The following is a 27,702-nucleotide window of genomic DNA, read 5'->3' as shown; positions in this document are numbered from 1 at the left end:
AGGTGTAGTTCTTTTTTTAAATAGCACTTGCTATTTAATGATGGCATTAATTATGACAATAAGCAATCAATTTGTATGCTACGCTCCAATTCACTGTTTGATCCTGAAGACATCTCTCTAATGGTGCCAAAGCATCTAGCATTAAACTACTTTTGGGGATGATGAAAGACTCGCTTAGAGGCTTTCACTACTGACCCCAAGGTCACCCACCTGCTAAATGATGATGCCAGGACTAGTTTTGGTTTGTTGACAGCCTTCTCTCCATCCAGCGTGATGTCTCTGTCTTAACTTGTGTCAGAGGTTGGTAGAAGACAGAAAGGGTGAAAGCAGGGAGGGGCCCCCCAACCAGACCTTCATTGATATTTTGCTGTGTAGTATTTTGGTTAATTGAAAGAAGTTGAGGTTCAAACGAGCCAACCCCCCAGTGCCTGCCTAGTATGTAATGGATGGGGAGGGAGAGGTGAAAAGAGGGAGCTGACTTGACTGCCACCAGCTACATCCAGGCAGTCCTGCTTATCAGAAGGTAGACTCTGTTAGCTCCTAATGGTGTACGAATTATGCCTTTGCCCAGTGAGGTTGCTGTTTGCAGGCTGCTAAATGTGTCACAGAGAATTTTTGCTAGAGTGGCATTATCAGGGCTTCTTGGCCTCCAGTTGTGGATAAACCATCTCAGACTCTGACGAGCATACTGCTTTGTGAAGCAGGATTGGTGTGAATTCCCCTCTCCGTTCACTCAGGAGGTCCTTGCAACACAGTTTGAGTGTCATGGGAACATCGATAGTTTATGGATGGCCTCAATTTTGCCATCCAAGCAGAGTTTCTGTTGTTAAGGCTTCAGATTTGAGAAGAAAGAAGCTGGGTTTCCCTTACCTCCTAAAAAGGTCTAGGATAGTGGATACCCTGACTATTCTGTTCTGTTTTAAAGCAAGCAGAATCATTGCTGATTTATATCTGTGGGCATGTATGAATTTCTGTAAGCCCCCGTGTCCCACAGTTTTGACCCAGGGTGTGTTCTATACCACTGAGAGAGTAGGATCCAGGTTCTCAATAAATGGTTAATAACTTAGGCCTCGTCATTAGAAAGCTGAGACTGAGGGTTGGGGGCTCGGAATGCTTATACCCAGGAAATCTGGCATCCTCCGACTTGGATCAGAACCTCGGAGAGCTCCAGGTACAGGGATCCTGGCAGCTGTAGACAAGCAGGGGTTATTCCACTGTCAAATCCACCCTCTTCTGCAGCAAAGAGCTATTGTGTGGATGATAAAGAGTCTTCAAGGATTTCAGCCCTAGTATTTGTGGGCTTAGGGATAAAGCAGTATTAGATTCTTTAGGTGTGGAGGAAAGTGAAGTTTTCCACTGGAGCCATGGCTGGGGTGATTTGAGTCTCCCCACTATAGTCAGGGAGCTTCCCAGGTGGCACTATGGTAAAGAATCCACCTGCCAATGCAGGAGACATAAGAGATGCAGTTCGATCCCTGGGTCAGAAAGATCCCCTGGAGGAGGGCATGGCAACCCACTCCAGTATTCTTGCTTGGGAAATCCCACGGACAGAGGAGCCTGGCTGACTACAGTCTCTAGGATCTCACAGAGCCAGACACAACTGATGCAACTTAGTATGCATGCACTATAGCCAGGACACTGGTTCTTTGGGGGAAGTGAGCTGTAGCAGGAGAGGTCTGCCTGGAAGGCCCGGAGCTGGGTTCCACAGCCCTCCCTGCCCCATACTAGTCTCATAGCTTTTTGATGGTCTTGCATCCTCCCTGACTGGGTCTCATGATTCTTGTGTGCAAAAATATATCAGTCTAGAAAAATCAGGTTGTTTTTCCTTTTTCAGTAACAAAATGGCAGTGTTATTGTGAGGAGCAAGTGAAAAAAAATCTGTTACAGCGCTTTAATTTATATAAACCCTTGCCAATGTAAGGCTGTGTCATTGTTAGCATTGTCACCTATTTTTGGAGCCCCCCGATAGGGGTCCATGACATCAGATGTCTGTGAATGTCAGGGTGTTCAAAAGGTGCACCACTCACCTTGCATGTGCACGGTAGTTGGTACCTAGGGTCAGTACATACGTCAGATAGGTTGAGCCAAAAGTGAGTACACAGGGACGTGTGACTTGCTGTGCAATTTGAAATGTTTTTGAAGGTAAGAGCTTTCCCTGTGGTCTTTTGAAAGTAATTGGAGGCTTTGAGGAGGAAAGTGACAAGAGTGGACAGCAGTTTTCGGAAACCATCCCTTGAGGCGGTGTGAAGGTGAAACAGGAGACACTGTCCTGGAGTCTTGGGACTCCAGACATGGGACTGGAGACAGGCAGCATTTGGGGGAAGAGTGGTTCAGAGTTGAGCTCTGAAGCTAGACCATTGAGTTCCAATCCTGGCATCTCCTTGTTTGACCTTGGACAGGTTTCCTCAGCTCTCTGTGACTTGGCATGTGCATCAGTAAATAGGGCTGTTCTGCATGTTAAAAGTTGTGGTCCAGGTGCAGCTCTTAGAGGAAGCTTTAGCACAAGGTAAACTCTCAAATGTAAGATGGTATTCATGTGTATTTTTTATTGTGGTAAAAAAATATATATATAACACAAAAGTTGCCATTTTAGCCATTTAAAAATACAATTCAGTGGCATTCATTGCATTCACAATTTTATTCTACCATCACCACTGTCTGTTTCCAAAACTTTTCATCACCCCAAACAGAAACTCCATAACTGTGAAACTTTAACTCTCATCCTCCCATCCCATTACTCCCTGGTAACCTCTAGTCAGCTTCTGTCTCTGAGTTTGCCTATTCTAGATGTCCCATATACATGGAATCAGATCATTTTTTGTCTTTTTGTGTCTGGCTTATTTCACTTAGCACAGTGTTTTCAAAGTTCATTCATGTTGTAGCATGCATCAAAATTTTATTGCTTTTCAAGGCCGAACAATATTCTGTTGTATGTACATGCCACATCTTGTTTATTTGTTTGCCTTTTGATGGACTCTTGTGTTGTTTCGACTTTTTGGCTTTTGTGAATAATGCTGCACTAAACGTTGGCATACAAGTTATCTGTTTAGGTCCCTGCTTTCAACTCTTTGGGGTATATTACCTGAAAGTGGAATTGCTGGATCATATGGTAATTCTGTGTTTATCATTTTGAGAAACCATCATACTGTTTTCCACATTGACTGTTCCATTTTGCATTCTCACCAGCAGTGTACAAGGATTCCAATTTTTCCACGTCCTCATCAGCACTTGTATTCCTTTAAAAAAAAAATCTAGCCATCTTGGTGGGAATGAAAGGGTATATCATTTTGGTGTTGATTTAAGTTTTCCTAGTGAATAATGATGGAGCATCTTGTCATGTTCTTATTGGCCATTTGTATATTTTCTTTGGAGAAATGTCTGTTCAAGTTCTTTGTGTTTTTTTTTTTTTCTTCTCATGTTTTTAAGGCAGTATGGGAGGAAGGAGAGAAGTGATTAAGGAAGTAGATAGAGCCCAGCTGAGTGGCTGGTTAGATATGAGAGTTAACGCTGAGTCTTCCAGCCAGAGTAAGTGGGCAGATGATGAGCTATCAAACAGGATAGCTCCCGTCGCTCCCAGAGAAGGGGCAGATCGGAGAGAAGATGTTTGGTTTTGGTGAGGTTACACTGAGCTTGGGTGAACCTGGTTGTTGGGCCAATGGAGAGTCTGCAGGATGAACTGCTCTGGCTGCGTGTCTGGTTGGTTTCTTTGGAAAAGGGCAAGGCATATTTTAGGTTTTGTCTCCTTGCTTCCATCTAAGAAGCAACTTAAGGAATTGTGTCATCATTAGGCTTATGTGTCTGGCAAATGTGAACAATTATTGGTGTGGGGCTCAGAATCTGAAACTTATGAACCAGCTCCTCTCCTGTTTCTGGTTTCTCAGCCCTTAAACACCTGCTTCATCAGATCAGTCCTTCAACGCTCATAAGGTACTGCTCTGAAGCCTTGGGTGTGAACATTCTTGACAACCATGGCTTCTGAGGCTTTCCCCAGTGACCACCCCAAGTTTTCATGTTTGCAACCCCTTCATCCTCCCCAGCTGCATGCCATTAGTGGTTAGTGCTAAGCAAGTACTCAGCATGTCACCCACAGCCCACTGAATTTCTCTGAATCACTCCTTGGCAAAACTGGATGTTGCATCACTGCATTATGTTGTGTCCAGTTGGGAAATCAGTGTTTGCATGGTCATACCCACCCTACGGTGGAGAGTGATGTTTAAGCAACTCTTCTACCCACAAAGAAGCAGCCATTGGGGAAGAAGACCCCACAGTGGCTGCTTTTCTGTATTTCTAGAGCCATAGCAGGCTGGCAGCCATCACTAAGAAAGCATCCTTTCATGCAACTCAGGCTGGCAGTGTTTGCAGATTGTCCCCTGATGCCATCTGCCCGTGAAGCTGCACAAACCCCCAGCAACTGCTGTTCTAGCAGGTGCCAGGCTGCTGAGGTGGGAGTGCGTATACAGACACGCACATGCACACAGCTTTATGCTGTGTTGGCCTGGTGCGCCAGCTGAAACTCTCACCCTAGCAGAGCACCAGCCGCAGTTGCTGGTTTCCGGTGGGGCCCTGGTGAGGGAGAGAGGGCGAGGCTGTTGTGAACAGGGCCAGCAATCGGGGAATTGGATACGGTAACTAACACTTGGGTGTGTAGGAAGCTGCTAGGCAGTGGCTATGTTTTGACAAGCTTTTGTTCTGTTCTTTCCACCTCTGCCCAGGCCAAAGTGTGGCCTCCCACCAAACTTTCCATCTTCCTGTTCATTCATTGAAGGACCCATGCCCAATTCTTGCCCCAGCCTCTTTCTAAAGAACACATCTTTCCTCTTTGAGCCCTTCCTGACACCCAGGTATGCTTTGACTCCAGGTGCTTAGCTTTCCCTTCTTCCCAAGTCAATGTGATCCTGGGTCCAGACAAGCCCAGAACCCCAGCCCAGATCTGCAGCTTGTGAGTTACTATCATTTCTGACTCTTAATGCTTTTGAACATAATTATGTAAATTATTAAAGTAATTTGAAATGATTGTATCAGGCATCAGGTTTTAAAAATCCAGATCTTAATGGAGCTTTGATAAGAGACTACCTCGTGTAAACTTTGTATGTAAAGGGTCAGGTATTTGGGGCTTGAATTTCTGTTCCAACTCCTCAACTCTGCTGTTGTGGCATCAGAGCAGCCATAGAAAATACCTAAATGGAATGAATGGGCTTGTATTATAATGAAACTTTATTTACAAAAACACATGGTGGGCTTAGTTTGCCGACCTCTGGCTTAGAACGATAGTCTTTTTATTTTATTTTATTTTTTAAATTTTTTTTATATGCCTGGTGCACTGGGAAGACCCAGAGGGATGGGGTGGAGAGGGAGGTGGGAGGGGGGACCGGGATGGGGAATACATGTAAATCCATGGCTAATTCATTTCAATGTATGACAAAAACCACTGCAATGTTGTAAAGTAATTAGCCTCCAACTAATAAAAATAAATGGAAAAAAAATAAAAAAATAAGAACGATAGTCTTTATTTTAGTTTGTTACCTGTATTTTTCTCGGTTAAGGATTAAAAAGCCAGAGGAACTTGGTAACTGTAAATGAACTTAAGTCTTCTTTTGGGTTTAGTGTAACTGTGAGCACAATGGTGATTTGGGAATATACTTCTTTAAACCCCTGTTGGGAAGTATAGAAACCAGAAAGCTTTTGAGGGGTAACTGTGCTTGGCCAAAGCTTGTCATTGTTCAAAAAGTAGAACAGGCTGTCACTTAGAGTTGTATGGTGGCCTTTATGATCACTTCACCATAGTCACAGAAGGTTGCATCACTGTATTGGACATTATTCTGCTTTATAGGACCAGGTGCTTCTCTACTAAATGTAAGGAAAACAAACAACATGGTGTTTCTAAAATGTTGTGCTGAGTTGAGGTCACTGTAGTTCATTCCAGAAAGCTGAAGCTTAAAATAGAGATGTTTGAAAATGTTAAACTACAATCTTGTTTTCCTTTTCTCTATCCTCACAGGAAATAAAGAAGGAAATGAAGAAAGAGCCTCTCTCCAGCAAAGCTCCAGAAAAGCCCATGCACGAAGTGTCCAGTGGAAATGCTTTGCTGTCTTCTGAAACAATTCTAAGAACCAACAAGAGAGGTATGGCAAAGGAGAGAGAGCTCTCTCCCCACACACAAACCCAAACTGATAACTGCTGGGTGAACTGGATCAGATTTTGAATTGCTGGAAAATTGAATGTCATTGGTTTTGTATACATTTTGGGTGCACACACAGTCATACACGGCAAGTAGCGATACAATAACCATACTAAAGGAAACTAATGAAAATTTTTTTTACAGTGGTAAAGTAGACTAAATTTCTAAATGATAATTTTTCTAGGACTTTAGCTTTCTCTTTCATGTCTATTTTTATGGATGAAAGGTGGCTTCAGAGAATGCTATGGTGCTGGCTAAGCTGAGCATGTCTGGCCATGCTCTCTTCTTAATTTAAGGGCAGACTTCGGCAGGCTCTTTCTCTCTCTGACTGCTGGGCTCCCAAACACAGGCCTTGTCTCTCAGTTTAGGAGACAGTACTTAGAGAGATGCAGCTCATTCAGCCTTCTGTGTAACCAGAAAACCTTTCACCATCTTGTCTCCACCTTGGTGGATCTTCCAGGTATCGGCTGGTTGGAGTTTTGTTTTCTCCCCTGTCCACCTATTGTGACCTTGTTGTTTAAAATGGTAGGAGAGATTCTATAAGATGGCACAGATGACCTGACTCAATTTTATACTAAAATGGAAACTGATTTGCCTTAGTTTCTCCCATGCCCACCCTCCCCATTGGACCAGCCCACGCACACACTGACCACACCCAAGGTAGCTTAACTTTCAGAGGCAGCCTTTTCAGGGGCTTATTACGTCCTTAAAGAGACTCTGCGACCCCGTGGACTGTAGCCCGCCAGGCTCCTCTGTCCATGGGATTCTCCAGGCAAGAATACTGGAGTGGGTTGCCATTTCCTTCTCCAGGGGATCTTCTAGACCCAGGGATCGAACCCAGGTCTCCCACATTGCAGGCAGATGCTTTAACCTCTGAGCCACCAGGGAAGCCCAAAGAGAAACATAGAACCGGTCAAAAAGCAGGAGCCAGAAATGTATTAGCAAAGGGTTCCATTAAAAATAAAAAGGAAGGCAAATTTACATAACCATGAGGAAGAACAGCTAATCTTTCATCAAATTTAGATGTTGTAAGACTTTGTCCAATAAACTGTCCATTGATCATAGTGCTTGAGACCTCAGCTTTGTGTCTCTCTTCCTTCCTGCTTGTTCCTCTACCCTCTCCAGCTGCCCTGGGTTACATTTCCTTTTTTGAATTATTCAGATGAAATATTGGCTGGAGGCCCACGCTGGTTAGCAGCTATAGGATTTTTTTTCTTTCCTTTTTTTTTTTAAACCCATCCTGCCAAAGGAGATTTCCCGTTTTAAGAATTTGGGCTATCTAGCTCTAAAACTGTAGCCATAGCCCAGAGCCCATCCTGCGTTCTTGCAAGTAGATTCCAGAACTCCTGAGGCCTGCACTCATTGGACTTGGACAGCTAGAGTTCAATGTGTGGGTCTGCACCCCCAAACCTCCCTTGCTCACCTGAGCCCCTCCCATTTCTCCTGATCCTGCTTGGGTCGGTGGGCTGAGGAATTGCATACACAAAGATCAATGGCAAGGCCTTTCCAGCCAGCTCTGTTTTTGTAAAGTAAATAAGAGATAATTCACGTAATTCATTAATTTAACAAGATAAGGAATTAATTAAGGAATTAAGGTAATTATCCAGATGAATTTGATAAAATTACCTGAGAACTTTTAAATCAATGAAAGAGTCAAACTTTTCAGATAATTGTCTCTTTACAACAAAAATATGACCTTTGAAGTCCCCTACAGAATTTTTCATTAACCAGAAAAGGGCATTTAAAGAACTGGCTTACTGACTTGAATATTCCCTTTTTAAGCCTTCACCTGATTATGACCAACTTTTTATTACTCCTAGGTATTCTATATAATGAATCTGTCATTGACTCTGAGACCTTAGCACTTGGGGGTGTCCTGTAAATATGAAACACATAAGAAACCATCTTCATTCTATCCCAGGCTTCATACTGACCCCCAGGTCACCTGGACCAAACATAAATTTCCAGTTGAAGGGAAGAATTGTGTACCAGGATCAGGGCTGTCTTTGGCCCTGCCCCCACTCATCAAGGCTAACAGTATCCTACTACTCCTTATAATAAACAGGGAGCTGGATTGATTGGCCTTGTCAGGCCAGATAAATAGTTCATTGTGCTGAGCTCAAAAGCTACATTTTTTCCCACCCCAAATTAATGAAAAACCACTTTTTTCCCCCTTAAAACAAGGATCAGAGGCTAAATCTGTGGGATGATTCTAGTTACTTGTAAACACTTCCATCCGACTAATTTTTTCAAGTTTTATGAGTTACCGTAAATGACCAAAGTCTCCTCCTTCCCTTTGTTTCCATCAAGCTTTGTCCCTAGAAATCTCTTGGATGTTTTTGTCCTTTGCTGTTGTTATGGAAGGAAGTTGCCTTCAGAGTGTAGTAATAGAATACTTAGACTCACTAACTTGGAGCTTTTCTTATAGTATATGAGTCCACCTTGTGGTTCAGCCTTGGACCCTATGTGAATTTGACAGAATTAACACAGATTCTTTTTCTTCATCTTTATCAAATGTGAGATGATTGTTTACTTTATATGGGCTATATCATTTGATACAGGCTTAGCAATGGTTTAATAAAGATTGAAGTCTATTTCTATGGAAAGTCTGAAATTGAACCATTTTATTGAGTCCCGAACTTGAGACAGACTGAGCTGAAGAAATATTGTGTCCAGAAGTTTTTGCATTGGGGATGTGCCTCACTTTGCAGCAGGGGCAAATGGGTTGTAGTACCTCACAGTGTGGGATGAGCTCACTGCCCTCCCCACAAAGGCACATGCAGAAGGTCAAAAGATACTCTACATTTGATGGGAGCTATTCATAGCCTTGAGAAAAGGCCAGGAACATGGAAACATGAGTTCGGGGACTGATTAGTTTCAGTTTTCAGCTTTAACCTTTGCAAAGTTCTACAGAGTTGATTTAGGGAGGTACTGGAATGACTCCCCGGGCTTTTTATTTCAGTAAAAGATGTGACTGAAATTGAGAGAGAGAGAGCAAGCAAGTGAGCAAGCAGATCATCCTGTTGTCCTGGCAACCATCAACTATATATTCCAGGCATTAGCATTATTAAGGACAGTTGTGCCTGCTGTCACCCTTGGCCACTTCTCTGGGCTTTACCTGAGTCACAGTGAGGGAGCTTCCTGGTTAAAATAAACCTTCCCCAAGGCCTGAGAGGTCATTTTTTATGTAAACTTGAAGCATGGATGGTGTATATCCTCTCCAGACTCCAGAATATTAGCAAATTACAGTCAGAAATTCTAAAAACTTCTCTTGGAGCAAAACGTCATTCTCATGAACCAGAAAGAAAAAGATTGTCTATTTCCTTCTGAGAATGATTTATTCTTTTGCTTCTTCCATCATAGAACCCGTATAGGAAAGTGGTGGGCCCTCCTAAATTTTAACATTACTGCATGGTAGTTTATTTTTTAAAGACATTCACACCTTGAGTTTTAAACCATAACTGAACAGAATGGATGCTTTAACAGTTAACAGCAAATAAAATAAATATATCCCTGAAAATGAGCAAAGAGGGTTTTGTTCATTTGAATATGGACTCTTTTCCACTTGAAGTAGAATATAATTAAAAATCTTTTGGTTTCACCCTTATAAGTGTTTCTCATCGAGGTTTATCCATGTGATAGGTTAAATGTCCAGCCTGGAATCAGTACCCTGCTGGCCTCTGTGAGGATCAGCTTCTGTTTCAGGGTTCTTGTTTCCCAGTTTTTGTACCATTAGCAGCCTCATGGGGAGGCTGCCTATCTCTGAACCCCTCCTGCTGCCTGTAATTTTGGACATTGTTCTTTCCTCACTTTGGGATGGATACTAACAGACATTCCCTAACACATGTTTCCTGTGTGCCTACTGTGGTCCTGGCCCCGTGCTTTGTGCTGGGACAGAGAGAAAGACTAGAAAAATACCAGCAGGTCCTGCCAGTAAGCAATTCCAGTCTGTTTTGTCACTTGAGAAATGTTAAGAAAGTGCTGCACATTTCTTATACCTTTTTTCTGGCACAGTGGGGATATATCTCTTATTTACTTCTGTCATTCTGAATGTGAAGCCACTCCGCATGTTTCTGGTTGGCTTTATATGTCCTTGTTTCTATTTCCAGTTTATCATGAATTCAGTGTTTGGTAAGTCTCTATTGTATTTTGCACATTTATTATTCTTTGCTATTATTATTATTGTTATGCTGTCCTGATATACAATGTATTCTATAATCATCTTTTTAAGTCGCTCTGCTACTTTGGCATCTGCCTTCCAAAAGATAAACTGCTTTTACCATCTTTATTTAAGGTTTGTTATGCATTTGCATTTTACTGCCCCTTCCAGAGATTAATACGGAAAGATCTGAAGGTTTAAAGGATATTATGTAACAGGTATAGTGCTGATGCTATGAGATAAGATTCAAGATGAGATGGGGGAGGGTTGCTCTCCAAGTTGGTAATGTGGCTATGACTTTGAAGCACACGACTGTTTGAAGCTCATTTCTTGTATGTTTAGTCCTTCAGACAGGTTTAATTCAGAAGTGTTCTTTGCCAGAGGGACCAGCAGCTGCTCTGCCTCTGGTGACACACTGTTGCTTTAAAAGTTAGTGCATAAATTCTCCAGAATTCATTTTATGTGTGGATTGGGGCTACATACATGCCCCTCAGTGTAACATGGACCCAGTGTTTGCTCACAGAAGGTCTCTCCATTTCGGTCTGCTGCCTGTAGCTGTCAGAAGAATTTCACCTTCTGTTTATGTTTCCTGTCAGTTTCAGCACTAGTCATTCCGATCCCTAAACACATTTGGCCATAGTGACCTCCCTCCCATGACTATGCGAAAGGGGAATGTTTGTTCAAGCTTTCATTTCTTGAGCATTTACTTAGCAACTTTGAATAATATCCTTGAGGTATCCATTGGCTTGTTCATCAGAACGTGGGTGAGTGTGTGCGTGTGTATGTAAATGTGCACATTCTGGTGTGGCACTATTGGGTTGGCTCAGAGGCAGTGGCATGGATCGATTGGCTGTGGGTTCTTTGTTTGAAATGAAACTGTAAACAAAGGATGGAACAAGTGTGTCCTTAATAAAGAAAATGTCAACTACTTTGGTTTTCCAGGGCTTTGTTGTTTGAGGTAGATGTGAGATCTGGGGATTTGTTTCTAGAAGCAAGACTTTTTTCCTTTCAAATTTCTTTTTGGAGAAACAAATATGAGTTACCTCCAGTTAAATAGGAATCAGAAAATGGGGGCATTGAGTCAGATTTTTCTTCAAGTTTCCAAATCATCTGTCTCTTTTACCTAAATTGCTGGCTTTTAGTGAGGGTTATGAGAAGGCATTACTATTGTGTGGAAGCTCTTGGCTGTCACTTCACCCATGGGAAGATAAAAATAAAGCTGGCCACCTGGCAATGAATGTAGATGAATATCATATATAGTCATGCAGTAATATATATGTCTATCTGAATGTGTCTGTATACGCATTTATGGTCTTTTCTTTTGCCCCAGTGGACCTTCATTCTTGAAAGTTCGAGAGTAAAGGGGCCATGGAGAGGTCTTATGCAGTAACTAGTCCCTGGCTGCATTTCTGACATGTTTTATTAGGAACCCATGTTAGGACCAGTAATTGGTGTTAGAATATATTGCTCTTGTCCATTTTCTCATCTGAGTGGTACTGCCTACTGGGCCTAGAGTTAGTGATGAAAAGAGTGGAAAGAAGTCATTCTAGAAGGATGTTGCTATCATGTTTTTTCTATAATTTTTAATGTGTGAGTCATTGACAAAATTATTTTTAGAATTTTTCTTCTATTATATTTATCTCCTTTTTATCTCTGTGCCTGGGGAATAAAGCATTAACAGTGGAGTCATGAGTGTCCCATGGAACAGTCAATGGTTGAGACTTCAACCCAAGTCCTTCCAGAGGACCCTCCCTGAAGTGGTTTTGTGGTGGTGGCTCCACCTGGTGGCTCTCCTAGGAAACTCCTCCTCCTCCCCACTTTTCTCCTAGGGAGAGTCTTGTGCAGGATGCCTTTGGTTCCTCTGATTTAGTGTTCTCAGTCTGTGCAATTCCATCTCAGACCCATGGCTTCTCACATTATACACATGTTCTCTTTGACTCCTTTCCTTTCTCTTCTAATATTTACTCGTTGAACTCATAGAATCTGTTTCTCTGTCCTTGTTCCATCTCTTACACCCCTATTGACCAGGATAATTGCTGATAAGCATTAAAAAAAAAAAAAAAAGGACCTGTAGACAGGACTCTAGGTATAGATACTAATTTGCACACAATAAAGAATTACACTAAAATCCATGTGGGTAAGCCACGGTCTCCACCTTCATAGTACTTCATCCAAGTAACTACTGCTTCACTTCTTGTTGAACCCAGTTTTACTCAAAGGAGTAGTATTTTATTGCTGATGTTTTCTTCTGTTGTCAGCAGGTAGTGAAATAAAAAGCCAACTGAGTTTGCTGGCTTCATTATCATTTGTCAGTTCTCTACAGGAAGTCCCTTCCTGTTTGGAAAGGGGCTGCCCCTCTACGCTCCTCTGGATGTACCACTGAGCATAAGTGTTCTTGATAAATAAACCTGTTTCTTCTTTAATTTTATTGTTTTAATTTTTTTACTTGATGACATTGCAGATGTGCCTTGTTTTAGCTACATTGTGGGTTAGTCTGGGAACTTAATCACCACTTACGACTTTCTTTCTATGGGAAAAAGCATTTGGAGTTCAAAACACTGTGCATAGTGCATAACCCACTTGAAATCTCACTTGATTTTTTTTATTTTGTATTTTATATTGCTGGCATAAAGCCTGAGGTACCTTTTAAAATTGAGAGAGTCTATATAAGTAGGAATGACCGAAGTTGTCTCATGTTGTAGATGAGTTTACGATTCACATGGTGCAGAATGCTGGAATTGTACAAGCTTTATGCAACATACCAGGGTCCAAGGACAGTGTTGGGTTCAGCCACATTGCACCATTGAATGCAGTCCTTATTTTCACAAGTCCTGAGTTGAACCTTGGTGTGTTCAAGTTTATATTTATAAGGCATGTTGTAAAATAGGTTGGTGTTGTATGTTTCCATGTACTAGAGAAGAGCCCATGCAAATAAGCTTGAATAGAAACCAGACCAGCATTTCCTAGCATGTGTTATGCACAATTGTAGCCCTATAAACTATTCGCAAATGGGGAATGAAGAGAGAGGTAAGGAGATAAAGAGAGAAAGTTGGCTGTCAAGACAAATAACTCAGCCTTAGCTATGCATGTGCTAAGACCCTCTTAGAGACTGATAAACATATTAGAATCTTGCAGGCACTCAGATGTCCTATATAAGGAAACCTGCTTCTCTTTGATCACCGAACCACATTTTACTGGAGACTAGTTAAGATTCCACTTTGAGGTGTGCTGGGCTTTAAAATGCAAAGTTGCTGCTGCTGCTAAGTCGCTTCAGTCTTGTCCGACTCTGTGTGACCCCATAGACGGCAGCCCACCAGGCTCCCCTGTCCCTGGGATTCTCTAGGCAAGAACACTGGAGTGGGTTGCCATTTCCTTCTCCAATGCATGAAAGTGAAAAGTGAAAGTGAAGTTGCTCAGTTGTGTCCAACTCTTAGCGACCCCATGGACTGCAGCCTACCAGGCTCCTCCATCCATGGGATTTTCCAGGCAAGAGTACTGGAGTGGGTTGCCATTGCCTTCTCCAAAATGCAAAGCAAGGACTATCTAAGCAAGTCTCAGATCATCTTCAGATTCTACCTTGGACAGGTTATGTTAGAATGAGTGAGTGCAGATGGTGATGCTGGCACTGAAAGTAATGACTGATGTTACTTCTCAAACCCGTGGCTGTGAGTAAACAAGTTAGGTGAAGCTACAAGAACATTCCCGAAATCTAAAACTTGAAAGCTATTCTTTTTGGTTGTTTTTCAAGTGACAAGCTGAAAATGTTTTCTCTTGATCATTTTTTGTGTCCTCGTATCTAGGAGTGTCTTTCTGGGCTGGGTTTTGGCAGGAAAAGTGGGCTGAGAGGGCAGAGCCAGTGAACCAAGAGGCCAGGTCTACCTGGGACTTGAGTCAGGATGGAACTTGTGCATCCAGTGGTGAATTTTATTATGGTGACTAAATGGTGGTCCCCCATAGTCAAAACATTTCCATTGTCTTCTCTATCCACTTTAGTAGAAATATAGGGAATCTTAGCTTTTCTTGACTCTATTAAAACCTGATTAGACATGAAGAAGAACTTTATTCATTTTTCCCCACTCCTTGTGAAAGACGGGCATTTTGAGTTCAGATAATGAACCCACCTATAGGGCCATGAGAATAAGCCAGGTAGCCTGCAGTTTCAGAGTTATAGAATCATAGAATTCCTGATGTGGCTGAGGTCCCTGATAGTGGCCCAGGATTTGGCCTGATTCAGGGACCCATTTGTCAACATGCCAAGCAAGAGGACATGGAGTCTCTGCTCAGCAGACCTGAAAGGACACCCCTGTGATCTGGGGGGCTGTCCTTTGCTGAGGCCCACGTGGGCTCCTCCTTTCTAAAGGGAGCTTGTTCTCAAAAGAGAGCTGATAGGTTAACTGAAAGTAGTTTGTTGGTGGTCTTCTGTTGGGACAGTGTCTGTCCTCACTTGTAGAGAAAGCCCTGGAAAGGGGGCCTTTTCTTCAGAAGCTTCCTCATTCTCTTTTTTTTTTTCATTCTCTTTTAATTACACAGATTGGTCGTATTGGTCTGTCATCACAGCCTGGTCCCCTGATGCCATCTGCAGCCACAGTTCAGTCTTTGGACTTGTGGGGTTTTGTGCTTGTGAGGCTCTGGGACTGCTAGGCCCTGAACAATGAGGATGTTTCATGGCCTATCTTCCTAAGCCATGGTCAGACTGACAGCGGGCCCAGCTGTAGTGCTGGGTGGGCCACCCTTTTGTCTGCAACTAGAAAGAGAAAGAAAGGACAGCTGAAGGTTCCCCTGGGTGTGTGGATGTGTGCAGGTGGCGGGGGAAGTGCATTCCAGGGGGACTGAACTTCTTGTTCCATTTATGTTTCTTTGAAGACCTCAGTAAGCTCAGTGACAGCAGGGCCTTGTTGCAGGAAGAATGGCTGGGGGCAGAGTCCAGAACCCCTTCTACTACACCCCAAAGTTTCTGTGGAACTTTGGGCAAATCTCATACTCTGTTTTCTAATCTGTAAAATAAGGAGAGGCTACTCTTGTTAATTCCCTTAGGGAAATTATAAGGATAAAAATTAGAAAAGAGAAGTTTGGGGGCAGAGGTTGGTAATAGTAGTGTGGGGCATCACTCACTGAATATAGTAGTAGTAGTTATTAAAAGTAATAAACTGCTAGTAGGGCCCTAGAGTGTTGGGAAGAAATTATTGATGTCTTGAAAATATTAATAAAGTGTCCATGAAGGGGCCAGTGATCAGATGCACACAGAGCACTCTCTAGACTATATGGTAGGGCATAAAAGAACTCTTAATAATTTTTGAAGGATTAAAATCATGCAAAGTATGTTCTCCATCCACAGTGGAATGAAATTAGAAATCAACAACAGAAAGACATGTGGGAAATTCACAAATATTTGGAAATTAGACAGTACACTCCTAAATAACCAGTGGGTCAAAGAAGAATCCACAAAGGAATTTTAAAATACTTCAAAATGAGTAAAAATGAAAGCACAGCATTCAAAAATTTATTGCAGGCAGCTAAAGCAGTACTTAGAGAAATTTATAGCTGCAAATGGCTGTATTCACAAAGAAAACATTGCGAGTGAATACCTTATTTTTCCAGTTTTTTTGAGCTATATTTAACATTGTGTAAGTCTAAGGTGTGCAACATAATGATTTGATATACATACATATTGTGAATGCTTGTCTCAATAAGGTTAGTTAATACATCCTTCACCTCTTAATTACCTTTTTTGTGTGTGTAGTGGTAAGAACATGTAAGATTTGTCTTTCTGTGGCTTACTTCACTTAGCATAATGCTCTCAAGGTTCATTCACACTGTCCTTATTTTTATGGCTGTATAATATTCTTCACTGTGTTTGCACACTCACACCTGTGTTCGTATCACTTTTAAAAATCCATTGTTCCATCAATGTACACATAGGTCATTTCCATGTCTTGGCTATTGTGAATAATGCTGCAATGGACATCAGGGTGCAGATACCTCTTCAGTTCAGTTCAGTTCAGTCACTCAGTCGTGTCCGACTCTTTGTGACCCCATGTAACCACAGCACGCCAGGCCTCCCTGTCCATCACCAACTCCCGGAGTCTACCCAAACCCATGTCCATTGAGTTGGTGATGCCATCCAACCATCTCATCCACTGTCGCCCCCTTCTCCTCCTGCCTTCAATTTTTTCCAACATCAGGGTCTTTTCAAATGAGTCATCTCTTCACATCAGGTGACTAAAATACTGTAGTTTCAGCTTTAACATCAGTCCTTCCAATGAACACCCAAGACTGATTTCCCTTAGGATAGACTGGTTGGATCTCCTTGCAATCCAAGGGACTCTCAAGAGTCTTCTCCAACACCACAGTCAAAAGCATTAATTTCTTCTGTGCTCAGCCCTCTTTAGAGTCCAACTCTCACATCCATACATGACTACTGGAAAAACCATAGCCTTGACTAGACAGACCTTTGTTGACAAAGTAACGTCTCTGCTTTTTTAATATGCTGTCAAGGTTCCTCATAACTTTTCCTTCCAAGGAGTAAGCATCTTTTAATTTTCATGGCTGCAATCACCATCTGCAGTGATTTTGGAGCCCCCAAAAATAAAGTCAGCCACTGTTTCCACTGTTTCCCCATCTATTTGCCATGAAGTGATGGGACCGGATGCCATGATCTTAGTTTTCTGAATGTTGAGCTTTAAGTCAACTTTTTCACTCTCCTCTTTCACTTTCATCAAGAGGCTTTTTAGTTCCTCTTCACTTTCTGCCATAAGGGTGGTGTCATCTGCATATCTGAGGTTATTGATATTTCTCCTGGCAATCTTGATTCCAGCTTGTGCTTCCTCCAGCCCAGCATTTCTCATAATGTACTCTGCATAGAAGTTAAATAAGCAGGGTGACAATATACAGCCTTGATGTACTCCTTTTCCTATTTGGAACCAGTGTCTTAGAGGTAGTGATTTAATTTTCCTTTGAAATAGAAGCTAGAAGTGGGATTGTCAATAACCTAACTTTTTACCCCAAGAGATTAGAAAAAGAAGGGTAAACTAAACTCAAAGCAAGTGGAAAAAAGGAAATAATAAAGCTCAGAGTGGAAATAAATGAATGAGACTAGAAAAACAATACAGAAAATAATTGAAACCAGAAGTTGACTCTGAAATGGTCAACAAAATTGATAAAAGTTTAGCTATGGTGATCAAGAAAAAAGAAAGGAGACTTAAACTACTAATATGAAGAACTAAAAAAGGGACATCACTATTCATCTTGGAGAAATTAAAATAATTATAAGGGAATACTATGAATAACTTACACACTGCTGGTTGGACTATAAAATGGAACCCCTGCTTTGGAAAACAGTGTCGCATTTCCAGAAAATTTTAAGTATGGTTACCATATGACCCAGCATATCACACCAAAGGAAAACCACACACAAACATGTACACAAATGTTCATAGTAACATTTGTTCCTAATAGTAATCATTGTTCCTAATAGCTAAAAATTGGAAACAACCCAGATGCCAATCAACTGATAAATGAATGTACAAAATGTGGTTTAATCTGTACAATGAAATATTATTTGGCAATAAAAAGCATGAAGTACTGATACATACTGCAACATGAATGAGCCTTGAAAACACTGCTAAATGAAGGAAACCAGATAGGAAAGATCACATATTCTATGATTCCATTTATATGTATGTCCAGAATAGACACATCCCTATTAGTATTTGCCCAGAGCTGGGTATGGAAACGGAAAGTGACTGCTAATGGGCATGAGCTTTCTTTCTGGGGTGACAGAAATGTTCTAAAATTAGACTGTTGTGGTGGTTGCACAATTCTGTAAATACATAAAACCCATCAGACTGAGTGAATTTTATGGTATGCAAATTATAGCTCAGTAAAACTATTTAAAAAAATTACCCCATAAATTTATGTTAAAATGCATCATTTGACTCTGTCTATCTGTCTGTCCTTCTCGTTCTCTTTTCCATCCTCTGCCACTACCCCGTCCCAGCTGAGGGACAAGATGTGTCATTGCATTTATTCAAGTCTTTACAAATTATATATTTCTCAGTGAAGCTTTATTTTTTCCTCATTCAATCAGTTGCCTAGGAGATAGTGAGTCTGAGAGATCAAAAAGACACCGTTTTGCTAGAGATGACCTAAATATTAGATAATCGATTTGAGAAGGGTAGAGAACTGACTGTGGCATTCTATTGTTCATTTCTTGAGGGGAAAAAAATGAGTTTCCTTGTAAATCAAAAGCCAGACCTCTTATTTTCTAAATTCTGTGCTTCATAGACAGAGCGTTTGCTGGAAAGGAAAGAATCCATTTATGGTTCCAGCTTTTCTTGCCATTGTCAGTAACTCTCCATTGGCTATTTTAGCTCCGAAATCTTCATCTGCAGTGCTGATGATTTCTTTAGGAAAGATTCTTAGATGTGTCATCACCAGACAAAAGCATGTATATATTTGGGGGGATTTTAAGTTGTTATCGAATCGATTTCTGGAAGGCTTACAGCCAACTTCCACCACCACCAGAAGTGAGAAGAGTGCTTATTAGTGTTTTTAGCTGGAATTTCTTTGATTAATAGAGTACTTCAACCTTTTTTCCCTCTGTTGTTTGTTGTGTTCTTGGCTCTTATACTGAGATCTGTATACAATTTTTCTTGCTGATTAGTATATTATTACTTTGTCATTCACAGCAGACTGTGCTTACTGGTTTGTTGGCTTTTCATTTTGTTTACAATTGGTTTTGATGTACAAAAATAGTACATTTGTACGTGGATTTGCATATTGATGTTTTCTTTGGAGATTTTTCTGAATAAATTCTCACCTAATTTTTCTTCCTTATACAAGTTTTGTTTTTTAACTTCCAATTTTTAATTGATAAGAATTTTTATGTAGAGTATGAGGTTGGTGTGCAAATTGATATTTATTTTGCAGTAGCCACTTTGCCAGGACCACTTATTGAATAATCTAGCCCCCCATTCATTTGTGATACCTCATTTATCATTTAAATTTTTTTGGACTTTCAGTTCTCTACCGTTAATTTGTCTGACCATTCTCATATCAATATCGTTAACTGTTGGGGCTTTAGAATACATTTGAATATATGATACAGCTTTTGTCCTTCCTGTTATCACTGTTCATTTTAAAATACGTTTTAGCCACTCTCACTTGTCCATTGTAAACTCATGTCATCAAGTTAAAAATTCCATTGGTATTTGGATTTGAATTACATTAAATTATATGTCAATTTAGGAAGAATTGACATTTGCTCAACTTTGTTTAAAAATTTTGTATTGTATTATATAAACTGCCTTTATATACAGGTGCTTATATATATTCTTATATACATAAATGAAACTGTTTTCTCCCCCTCACCTCTTCACCCCAAACATCACAGGGGTCCAGCTCTGGCAAATATATCACCACATTAAAACATATATCCCCTTCTGAATTCTAAATTGTAGTGATCCACTAACATAGGATATTACTCTGTTCGTTCAAGTTATGGTTTTATCTATGCTATCTTGCTTACCCCTTTTTCATACATAGATTTTGGTTATTGTTGGCTTTTGTAAATAGGATCGCTTCCCTTTCATATTTTTTTTCTTATTGCCAGTCCGTAGAAGAATTTAACTTTTGAATGTTTCTGTCATAATAGCCATTTGTGGAATACTCTTGCTAATTATTGATGAAAATGTTCCTCTTTTATATAGGAGAAATGCTAGTACTTATTAGAAAGTGGATGGGTAGAAATCACACACTTCTATATTTGAACAAATGACATTTTTTAAACAAAAACTCGTTAACTTTTTTCAGTAAGATTATTTCCTCTCATTAGCTTTAGTTTTATTTTTAAAATTTTATTGAAACATAGTTGATTTAAAAATCCCTTGACTTTGATAGAGTTTTAGAGTTTACATAGAGACAGACTGAAAGACTCATTCACTTCTTAGAATAACACCATGAAGTGTGGTGAGAGAAACATCGTTTTCAGTCTATTTTAAATATAAAGAAACTGAGGTGGGGAGAGGTGAGAAATAACTTGCCCAACACACCAGTAAAGGTAGACACAGAGGTCTCTTGCTGCCTTCATCTCACAAAAATATATGCAGTCATACAAATAATAGTGTCAGAAAAGCCTTAGTGGATGGCTGATCTTTAATGATTACTTTTGGACACTTGTGAACTGCATTTCATACTATCAGTACACTTATATTCTTCTTTGTCTGTGTGTGTATTTTGACTTTGGTTTTCTTTATTAGATTGTAAACTCCTTGAAGGAAGAAGCCACATTGTATTAGTGTTGGAATCAGCTTTAAGTATTGGATGGAAGTACACTTGACCCTTGAATAATGTAGATTTGAACTGCATAGGTCCACTTAATACACAGATATCTTTCAATAGTAAAAACTACAGTACCGCATGGTCCATGGTTGGTTGAATCTGTGGATGTGGAGAAACCGTGGATAGAGGGCTAACTATAAACTATACCCAGATTAACCCCCATGTTGTTCAAGGGTCAGCTATATGTAGTTGTTCTCAAACATCCTACCCTTTTTGCAAAATGAGATACCAAAAGGGAAGCTGTCAGAGAGAGAACAAGCTTATTAAGTTATGTATTTAGGGAGAGGGTGTTGAAATTCTGCGATTCAGAGAGATTGTCTGTTACTGAGTACTGAGGAGAGAGGAGACTTACTAAGTGTCTGTTTTGGAAAGTGGATTATGAGAAAAAGGACTGCGTCTAGCTCTAGACCTGATAATGTGCCACTAGTAGAGAGTGAGAAAGTGAAGTACATTTCCAAAGGAGGAAATTTGAACCAGATCTTGAGTAACAAGACTGAAAGTAGAACTAAGTCATAAGGGTAAATGTGTTTGAGTAAAGGCTTCTAAATGTTTCAGATTTCCTAGATGAAGTATATCCAGGGCATGAGAAGGTTTAGATTTTATGTCATCATTTTAACCTGTGTTTGATTTTACACCATTCCCCAAGGTCTTCTAAATACAAGTGGATAGAGTTCAGTTTATTTCCATCCAACCATGTACCCATCTTCCCTCCTTTCTTGGGCTCCTTCCTCTCTGATATTTGAGCACTCAGCATTACTATCAACAGAGCTGAAGAGAGAAAGTGAAGATACTCATTAAAAGAGATGGCTGGAATATGCTAATTTTGTTTGTCTGGAACCCCACAATGCATTACTGGTCATTAGTATCGTGTTTCCAGATTTCAGTTTAAGTAAATCTGTCTGTGTAACCACCTCCGTTGGCTTGTTGAAGATGCTGCAGCTTTGGATCAGGGAGCTGTCTTCCCCACTCCCCCTTGGATGGATTCTTCACTATTGTCATTGCTTGCAAAGAAAAATCAGATTTCCCAAGGTTTTGTTATTGAGTTTCCCCCTTATTTCTTTTAATCCTTTTTTCTAGGTCCTGGTATTTGACAGAGTAAAGCAAAAACAAAGCAAAACAAAAACACCAACCATGTTGTAAAAGTTATCTTTTAAAAAAAAAATGTTGTTTAGGGAAAAAAGTGATACCCGTTACTTTAAATTTGACTTTTAAAAAGCTTCAAAGAAACTCTTTGATAATGCCATTGGAAATAGTTTGTTCTTTTGAAGAAATTAGCTTTCTTTTGTCAAATCTTTAAGATACAAAGTAAGATGCTTGAAGTTATATAGAAAGAGAAACAGTAACTAAGATGCCAGTGACACTGTGTGGGTAGGGACTAGCAAACCCAGATGAGCCAGGAATGGAAATTCTGATTCCATTTTGTACATATATGTACACCTCACAATATGCCTCCTGAGCTTGGGCTGTATAACCCTGACCTTCTTGCACAGAATTAGTGTGTAATTCACAGTCATCTTTAAGAGTCTCCTTCTCGCCTTCTCTCTTTTCCTTTCTTCCTTCCCTCTTTCCACCCTTCTCTCTGTGATGTGTTACTCTTTAAGCTGCATCCCATTCTGGATCTAGGCCTGGGCTGTGCATATGTCTGCATATGTTGCATATGTGTCACCAGCTTTTTAAAAAAAATTATTTATTTTAATTGGATGGCTAATTACTTTACAATATTGTGGTGGTTTTTGCCATACATTGACATGAATCAGCCGTGGTGTACATGTGTCCTCCTGTCCCAAACCGCCTTCCCACCTCCCTCTCCACGAGCTTTTATTTACATTTGTGCGAGCTTGACTGGAATGACATGGATTGTGGAAATCCAGGTTTGACCTGCAGACACCCCTTTTCAGTTTATTAGAAAGCTTTATGTAGGGTACTATTTCACTTTTCTCACTTCCTATTGATCTGCTTGGGTGGAGGTGTTAAATTAAAAAATGACCAACCTAAGTAGCAAGAAGGACGAAAAGAAGAGATGCAAGCCTCAGTTGGGTGGTTGCACAGGATCAATTTCTCCCTCCATCCATATATTCATAAATTATGAACTGTATCGATCTGTTCATATTGATGTGTGAACTCATTCTATAAAAAGCCCAAGTTGAAGTGGAAAATGGAAAGTGATCATTTATTAGAGCCGAGGAGTGTCAGCTTTGTATTGAAACCAAACCAAACCACACCAGACAGACTCCAGTGGCCTCCCTTTCAGTCTTTAGATTACATAGTGCCAGAGGCAGATGAGGCTTGGGTAACCAGGAAAACTTGGTAACAGTTGCCAAATATCCTATCCATTTTCAGTGGCTTATAACTTGACTGTGACTGCATTGAGGCCAGAAAACCATTTGTGTTCCTTTTTCTCCCTTATACCTCTGCCCAGGATGAGTCAGAGACCTTCATTTGAGTACTCATGAAACATTCATATACTTCACAGTACTCACAGGCATTAGCCATCTTAGGAAGGTCATTTCACCTTTGAAACATCAGTTTCTTCATCTGCAAATTGGAAGGTTGATTGAGAACTTTCCATTATTCTTTAAATCTGAGGACTCTTTCTGAGTTTTTGACTCTTTAGATGTCAAATTTCCATATCTTCATTAACATATAACTAGGTCTTCAGGTTAGGGTCATGGTACTGGGTGTTCATTGGAAGGACTGATGTTGAAGCTGAAAATCCAATATTTTGGCCACCTGATGCGAAGAGCTGACTCATTTGAAAAGACCCTGATGTTGGGAAAGATTGAAGGCAGGAGGAAAAGGGGATGACAGAGGATGAGATGGTTGGATGGCATCACTGACTCAATGGACATGAGTTTGGGTAAACTCTGGGAGTTGGTGATGGACAGGGAGGCCTGGTGTGCTGCGATTCATGGGGTTGCAAAGAGTCAGACACGACTGAGCGACTGAAGTGAACTGAACTGAACTGTTTATATATAGTCCTGTGAAGCATTTTAACCTGTGTACCCTCATTTTGGTCATTAAGCCTTTTGGAATGTTTAAAAGTTGAAAGATCCCACTCTTCTCTTTGCAAATGCTTTCCAGGGTTTCCAGGAAGGAATGTGTGTGTGTGTGCATGCTTAGTTGCTTCAGTCCTGTCTGACTCTTTTGCGACCTTATGGACTATAGCCCTCCAGGCTCCCCTGTCCATGGGATTCTCCAGGCAAGAACACTGAAGTGGGTTGCCATGCCGTCCTCCAGGGGATCTTCCCAACCCAGGAATCAAACCCATGTCTCCAGGAAGAAATATTGGAATCCATTTTGCATATTCTCAGCAGCCCATTCAAGCTTCTATGGCCAACAAATGTTTGTTGGATGAATCAGGTTCCGACATGACCTACTGGAAATTTCTGGAGAACTTTAGAGGATTTTGGTTCTTTGCTGAGAAAGCTCCATGGTGGTTTTACTGAGTAGTGAATTTAAAACAGTGTTTCTGCCTTTGGTAAACCATTGTTGCCCACTGCACGATAGTGCAGGTTTCTTACTCAGCTTGATTGTACAGGGTTGAATGGGTGGTAGGACGTGTGTTCATTTTGTGTTCAGATTAGCATGTTTCAGAATCCTACCTCCCCCAAAGACTTTTTTTGTATCATCTCCATATTTATTGCAGTGGGTGTGGAATAAAATCATTCATGGCAAATTGGGTTGATTACAAACTGTAGGTACCAATCCCAACCCCTCAGCTTTGTTAGATGATGCCTGAAGACTGCTAGCTAAGTGTTGTAGATCCTTTACCATGTTTAATATTTCAAAATAAGGTTTTAATAAAGAGACATAAAATCAGATCAAGAAGGGACTTGAACAGGTATTTGTATACCCATGTTCATAGCAGCAAGGAAGAAATTTTGATATATGCTACAACATGGATAAATCTTGAGAACATTATGCTAAGTGAAATAAGCCAGTCATAAAAAGGACAAATAGTATATGATCCCACTTGATTGAGGTCCCTAGAGTAATCAAATTTATAGAGATAGAAAGTAGAGTGGTAGTTACCAGGGGCTGGAGGGAGAGGAGATATGGGAAATTTTGTTTAATGGAGACGGAATTTTAGTTTGGGAAAATGAAAGAAGCTCTGGAGATGATTAGTGGTGATGGTTGGACAGTAATGTGAATGTGCTTAATACCAATGTTATGTATCTATTACTGCAATTTAAGAAAGGATCATGAATGGAAAATACTCAACACCCTTCTACCCACCAACAGCTAAGAAATTTTGAAAATTAATAATTACCATTGACACGTCATATCTGTTACACTACGTAAATTGAATTGTGTGTTTTCTGAGGAGTGGAGAATGACTTGGGTGATAGAATTCTGGGACAGGAGGAAGTTCCTTCTGCTTTGTTTTCCACTTGCATTTGTTAGCTGAAAACAAACATACTAAACAAGTAGGAAATTATTAACTTTTTCCTGGCCTTTGAAATGAGTGTTTCTAAAAACCTCTAAAAAGAAATCTTTCTATAAACGTCTTTTACCCTTTGTGGCTGGCTGAATACGGCCAAAAAGTCAAGAGAAATAACATCTAACTTACCAGGATAGAATGATACAGTGTATTTGCAGCCTTTATCTTTCCTGAGTGTGTATGTGTGTGTGTTTGATTAGAAAACGAATTTATTAAATGTAAGGTCCGAGGTTGAAGGCACAGAGAGATACAACATCACTATGGAGAAAGGGGCTTCTTTAGGGAAAAGACCTCTGCCACCACTGATGCTGAGAACTGGATGTCAAAAATTCCATTACTGCCCCTTCCAAGGAGTGCAGTGATCATGGCATGGGCCATGAGGGTGAGAATGCCATGAGGAGACAGGCAGGCTTCTGCTGAGGAGGGTAGGTTTGAGAAGGGAGCAGAAGCAGAGACTCAAGTCTTTCAGAAGCACACAGCCCAGCCCTCTGTGGGGCCTCCTAGGACTTCAGCCTCTCAGGGGAGCATGGTTGTTCTCCTGGGGCCTGTGGTGACCACCGCAGGTACTCATGTGGTCTTCCTCATCCAGGAACTTGTTCTGCACACCCTAGAAGTGCAGGTCATACAGACCCCAGAGCTGGTATTGCAGACCGACCCAATGAGCAGGTCCCTGCAGGGACCCGGGTAGGGAGGCTCCAGGCAGAAGGCAGTGAGCCAGGCTTGGGCAGGGGCGCTGGTTTCATCCCCCTGGGTGCCAGCCACCAGGATGCCTAGGAAGACAAGAAGAGCTGCAGAGAGGGAGACGGCTCATCTTCATGGCCTTGCAGGAGGGCTTCTGAGTGTGTGCTCTAGACCATTTCTGAGGACCTACCCTGTGCCAGGCATTGTTGTATCAACTACCCATGGCTGCAGTCATGCTTCATAATGAACAACCACAAAACCTCAGTGACAAACAACAGTAAGCATTTATTGCTTCTGAATCTGGGGTCAACTGGGAGCTAGCGAGGTAGCTTTTCTGGTTTTGACCAGGCTTCTTCATGTGTCTGGTGAGTCAGACAGTAAAGAACCCGCCTGCCAATGCAGGAGACCCAGGTTCAACCCCTGAATCGGGAAGATCCCCTAGAGAAGGAAATGGCTACCCACTCCAGTATTCTTGCCTGGAGAATCCCATGGACAGAGGAGCCTGGTGGGCTACAGTCCATGAGGTCGCAAAGAGTTGGACACGACTGAGTGACTGACCCTTTTTTTCACCTCGTGTGTCTGGAGGCCTGCTAGTGTCTGCTTTGGCTTCAGCTGTCCTGTGCTGTGGTCTCACATGCTCCAGCAGCTCGTGTGAGCACATTCACGTGGCAGTAGTAGAGGGAACAGAGCGAGTATAAACATCTGAGTTCTCTTGAGGCCTGGGCTCCAGATTGGCACGTTGCTACCTACACGTCACTTTGTTTCTTACAACAAGTCACAGCATGTGGGGAGATCGACTCTGTCTTTAAAGGAGGCACTCCAAAGCCATGTGACAGAGTCATGTGAGGGGTGAAAGAGTAGGGCCTAAATGTGTCCAGTACCCCCAGCTCTGTGCAGTGTCATAGTAGAAACACCTGGGCAGTTCTCTCCACAACCCTGAAGAAGGTAGCATCGTCTTCATATGACTGTTGGAAAACTTGAGGCTCAGAGACGTTCTGCGACCTGCTGAAGGTTATATTTCTAGTGAGTGGTGTAGGCTGGGCTTGAACTCATCCGTGAAACTGCCGCCTCCGTGCTGCCCTGCCCGACTCCACAGCACTTAGCATTGCTGCCTCTCTGAAAACATCTATTTTGCCCTCTGTGTTTTTATCCCTCTCACCCCTGCTCTGCCTCTTTCTCTGTTACGTTTTGCCAACACATCTTCTCCAACTTCTTCAATATAAGCAGTTTTTACAGTTCTGTCTTAGGCATCTTCGATTTTGTCTACTCATTCCCAGGCTCAGCCGCTGCCACAAGGCACACGAACCCTCAGACCTCACCTCTGGGCCAGACCTCCCTCCTTCTCCCCTCACCCTCACCTCAACTTGGCCACCTCGGGCTGGTTACTGGTCTCTCAGCTGCAAGTTTCACCAGATTTCACCTGGCTTAGGTTGTGAGGAAATGTCTGTCTGGTACAACAGGAGGTCCAGAGGCAGGGCAGCCTCCTTGGGCTGCAGGTTGCTTCTCCTCCTGCCCTGCCTCTCAGTGAGTTGGCTTTGTGCTATGGCCAGCAAATAGGGTGGTGGGTGGCCCTGCTTATACCCCATGGGGGTAGGACAGTGGCTTCTCTTCCTTGGGATTGCCAGAGCAGGCCTGTCTCTATGTCTCCCTGTGCCACCCCAGCTTAGGGCTGTCCAGCCATCCCCGTGCCCGGGTTCAGTTGTCTGCAGTGGAGTCCCCAGCTGTGCCCACGTGTCTGAGCCAGAGATTCTCCTGTCACACTCCCACTCCTGCTTCCTTCTGTATTTTCATTGGCAGCATCATCCCAGCCTTCAATTCTTCCCATCAGCACTTCATGATCATTGTAACTCCTTTTTTAAAAAATTTTATTGGGGGATAATTGCTTTACAGTATTGTGTTGGTTTC

At 41.5% G+C, this 27,702-nt stretch overlaps 1 protein-coding gene across 6 annotated transcripts in view; it reads left to right on the top strand.

The window, feature by feature from the left end:
• SH3KBP1 (SH3 domain containing kinase binding protein 1) overlaps positions 1-27,702 on the top strand; it is a 341,920-nt gene that overhangs the window by 119,774 nt on the left and 194,444 nt on the right. For all 6 annotated transcript variants that reach the window (XM_070462384.1, XM_020914380.2, XM_020914383.2 and 3 more), the window contains one exon: positions 5,999-6,122. In XM_070462384.1, coding sequence (XP_070318485.1) covers positions 6,014-6,122 — 109 coding nt within the window. In that variant the 5' untranslated portion in view covers positions 5,999-6,013. The remainder of the gene's footprint in view (positions 1-5,998; positions 6,123-27,702) is intronic.

Source organism: Odocoileus virginianus, unplaced genomic scaffold (genome assembly GCF_023699985.2).
Source record: "Odocoileus virginianus isolate 20LAN1187 ecotype Illinois unplaced genomic scaffold, Ovbor_1.2 Unplaced_Scaffold_4, whole genome shotgun sequence".
NCBI lineage: Eukaryota > Metazoa > Chordata > Mammalia > Artiodactyla > Cervidae > Odocoileus > Odocoileus virginianus.
Note: the sequence above shows the minus strand (reverse complement) of the source record. Positions and strands in the feature narration are given on the sequence as shown.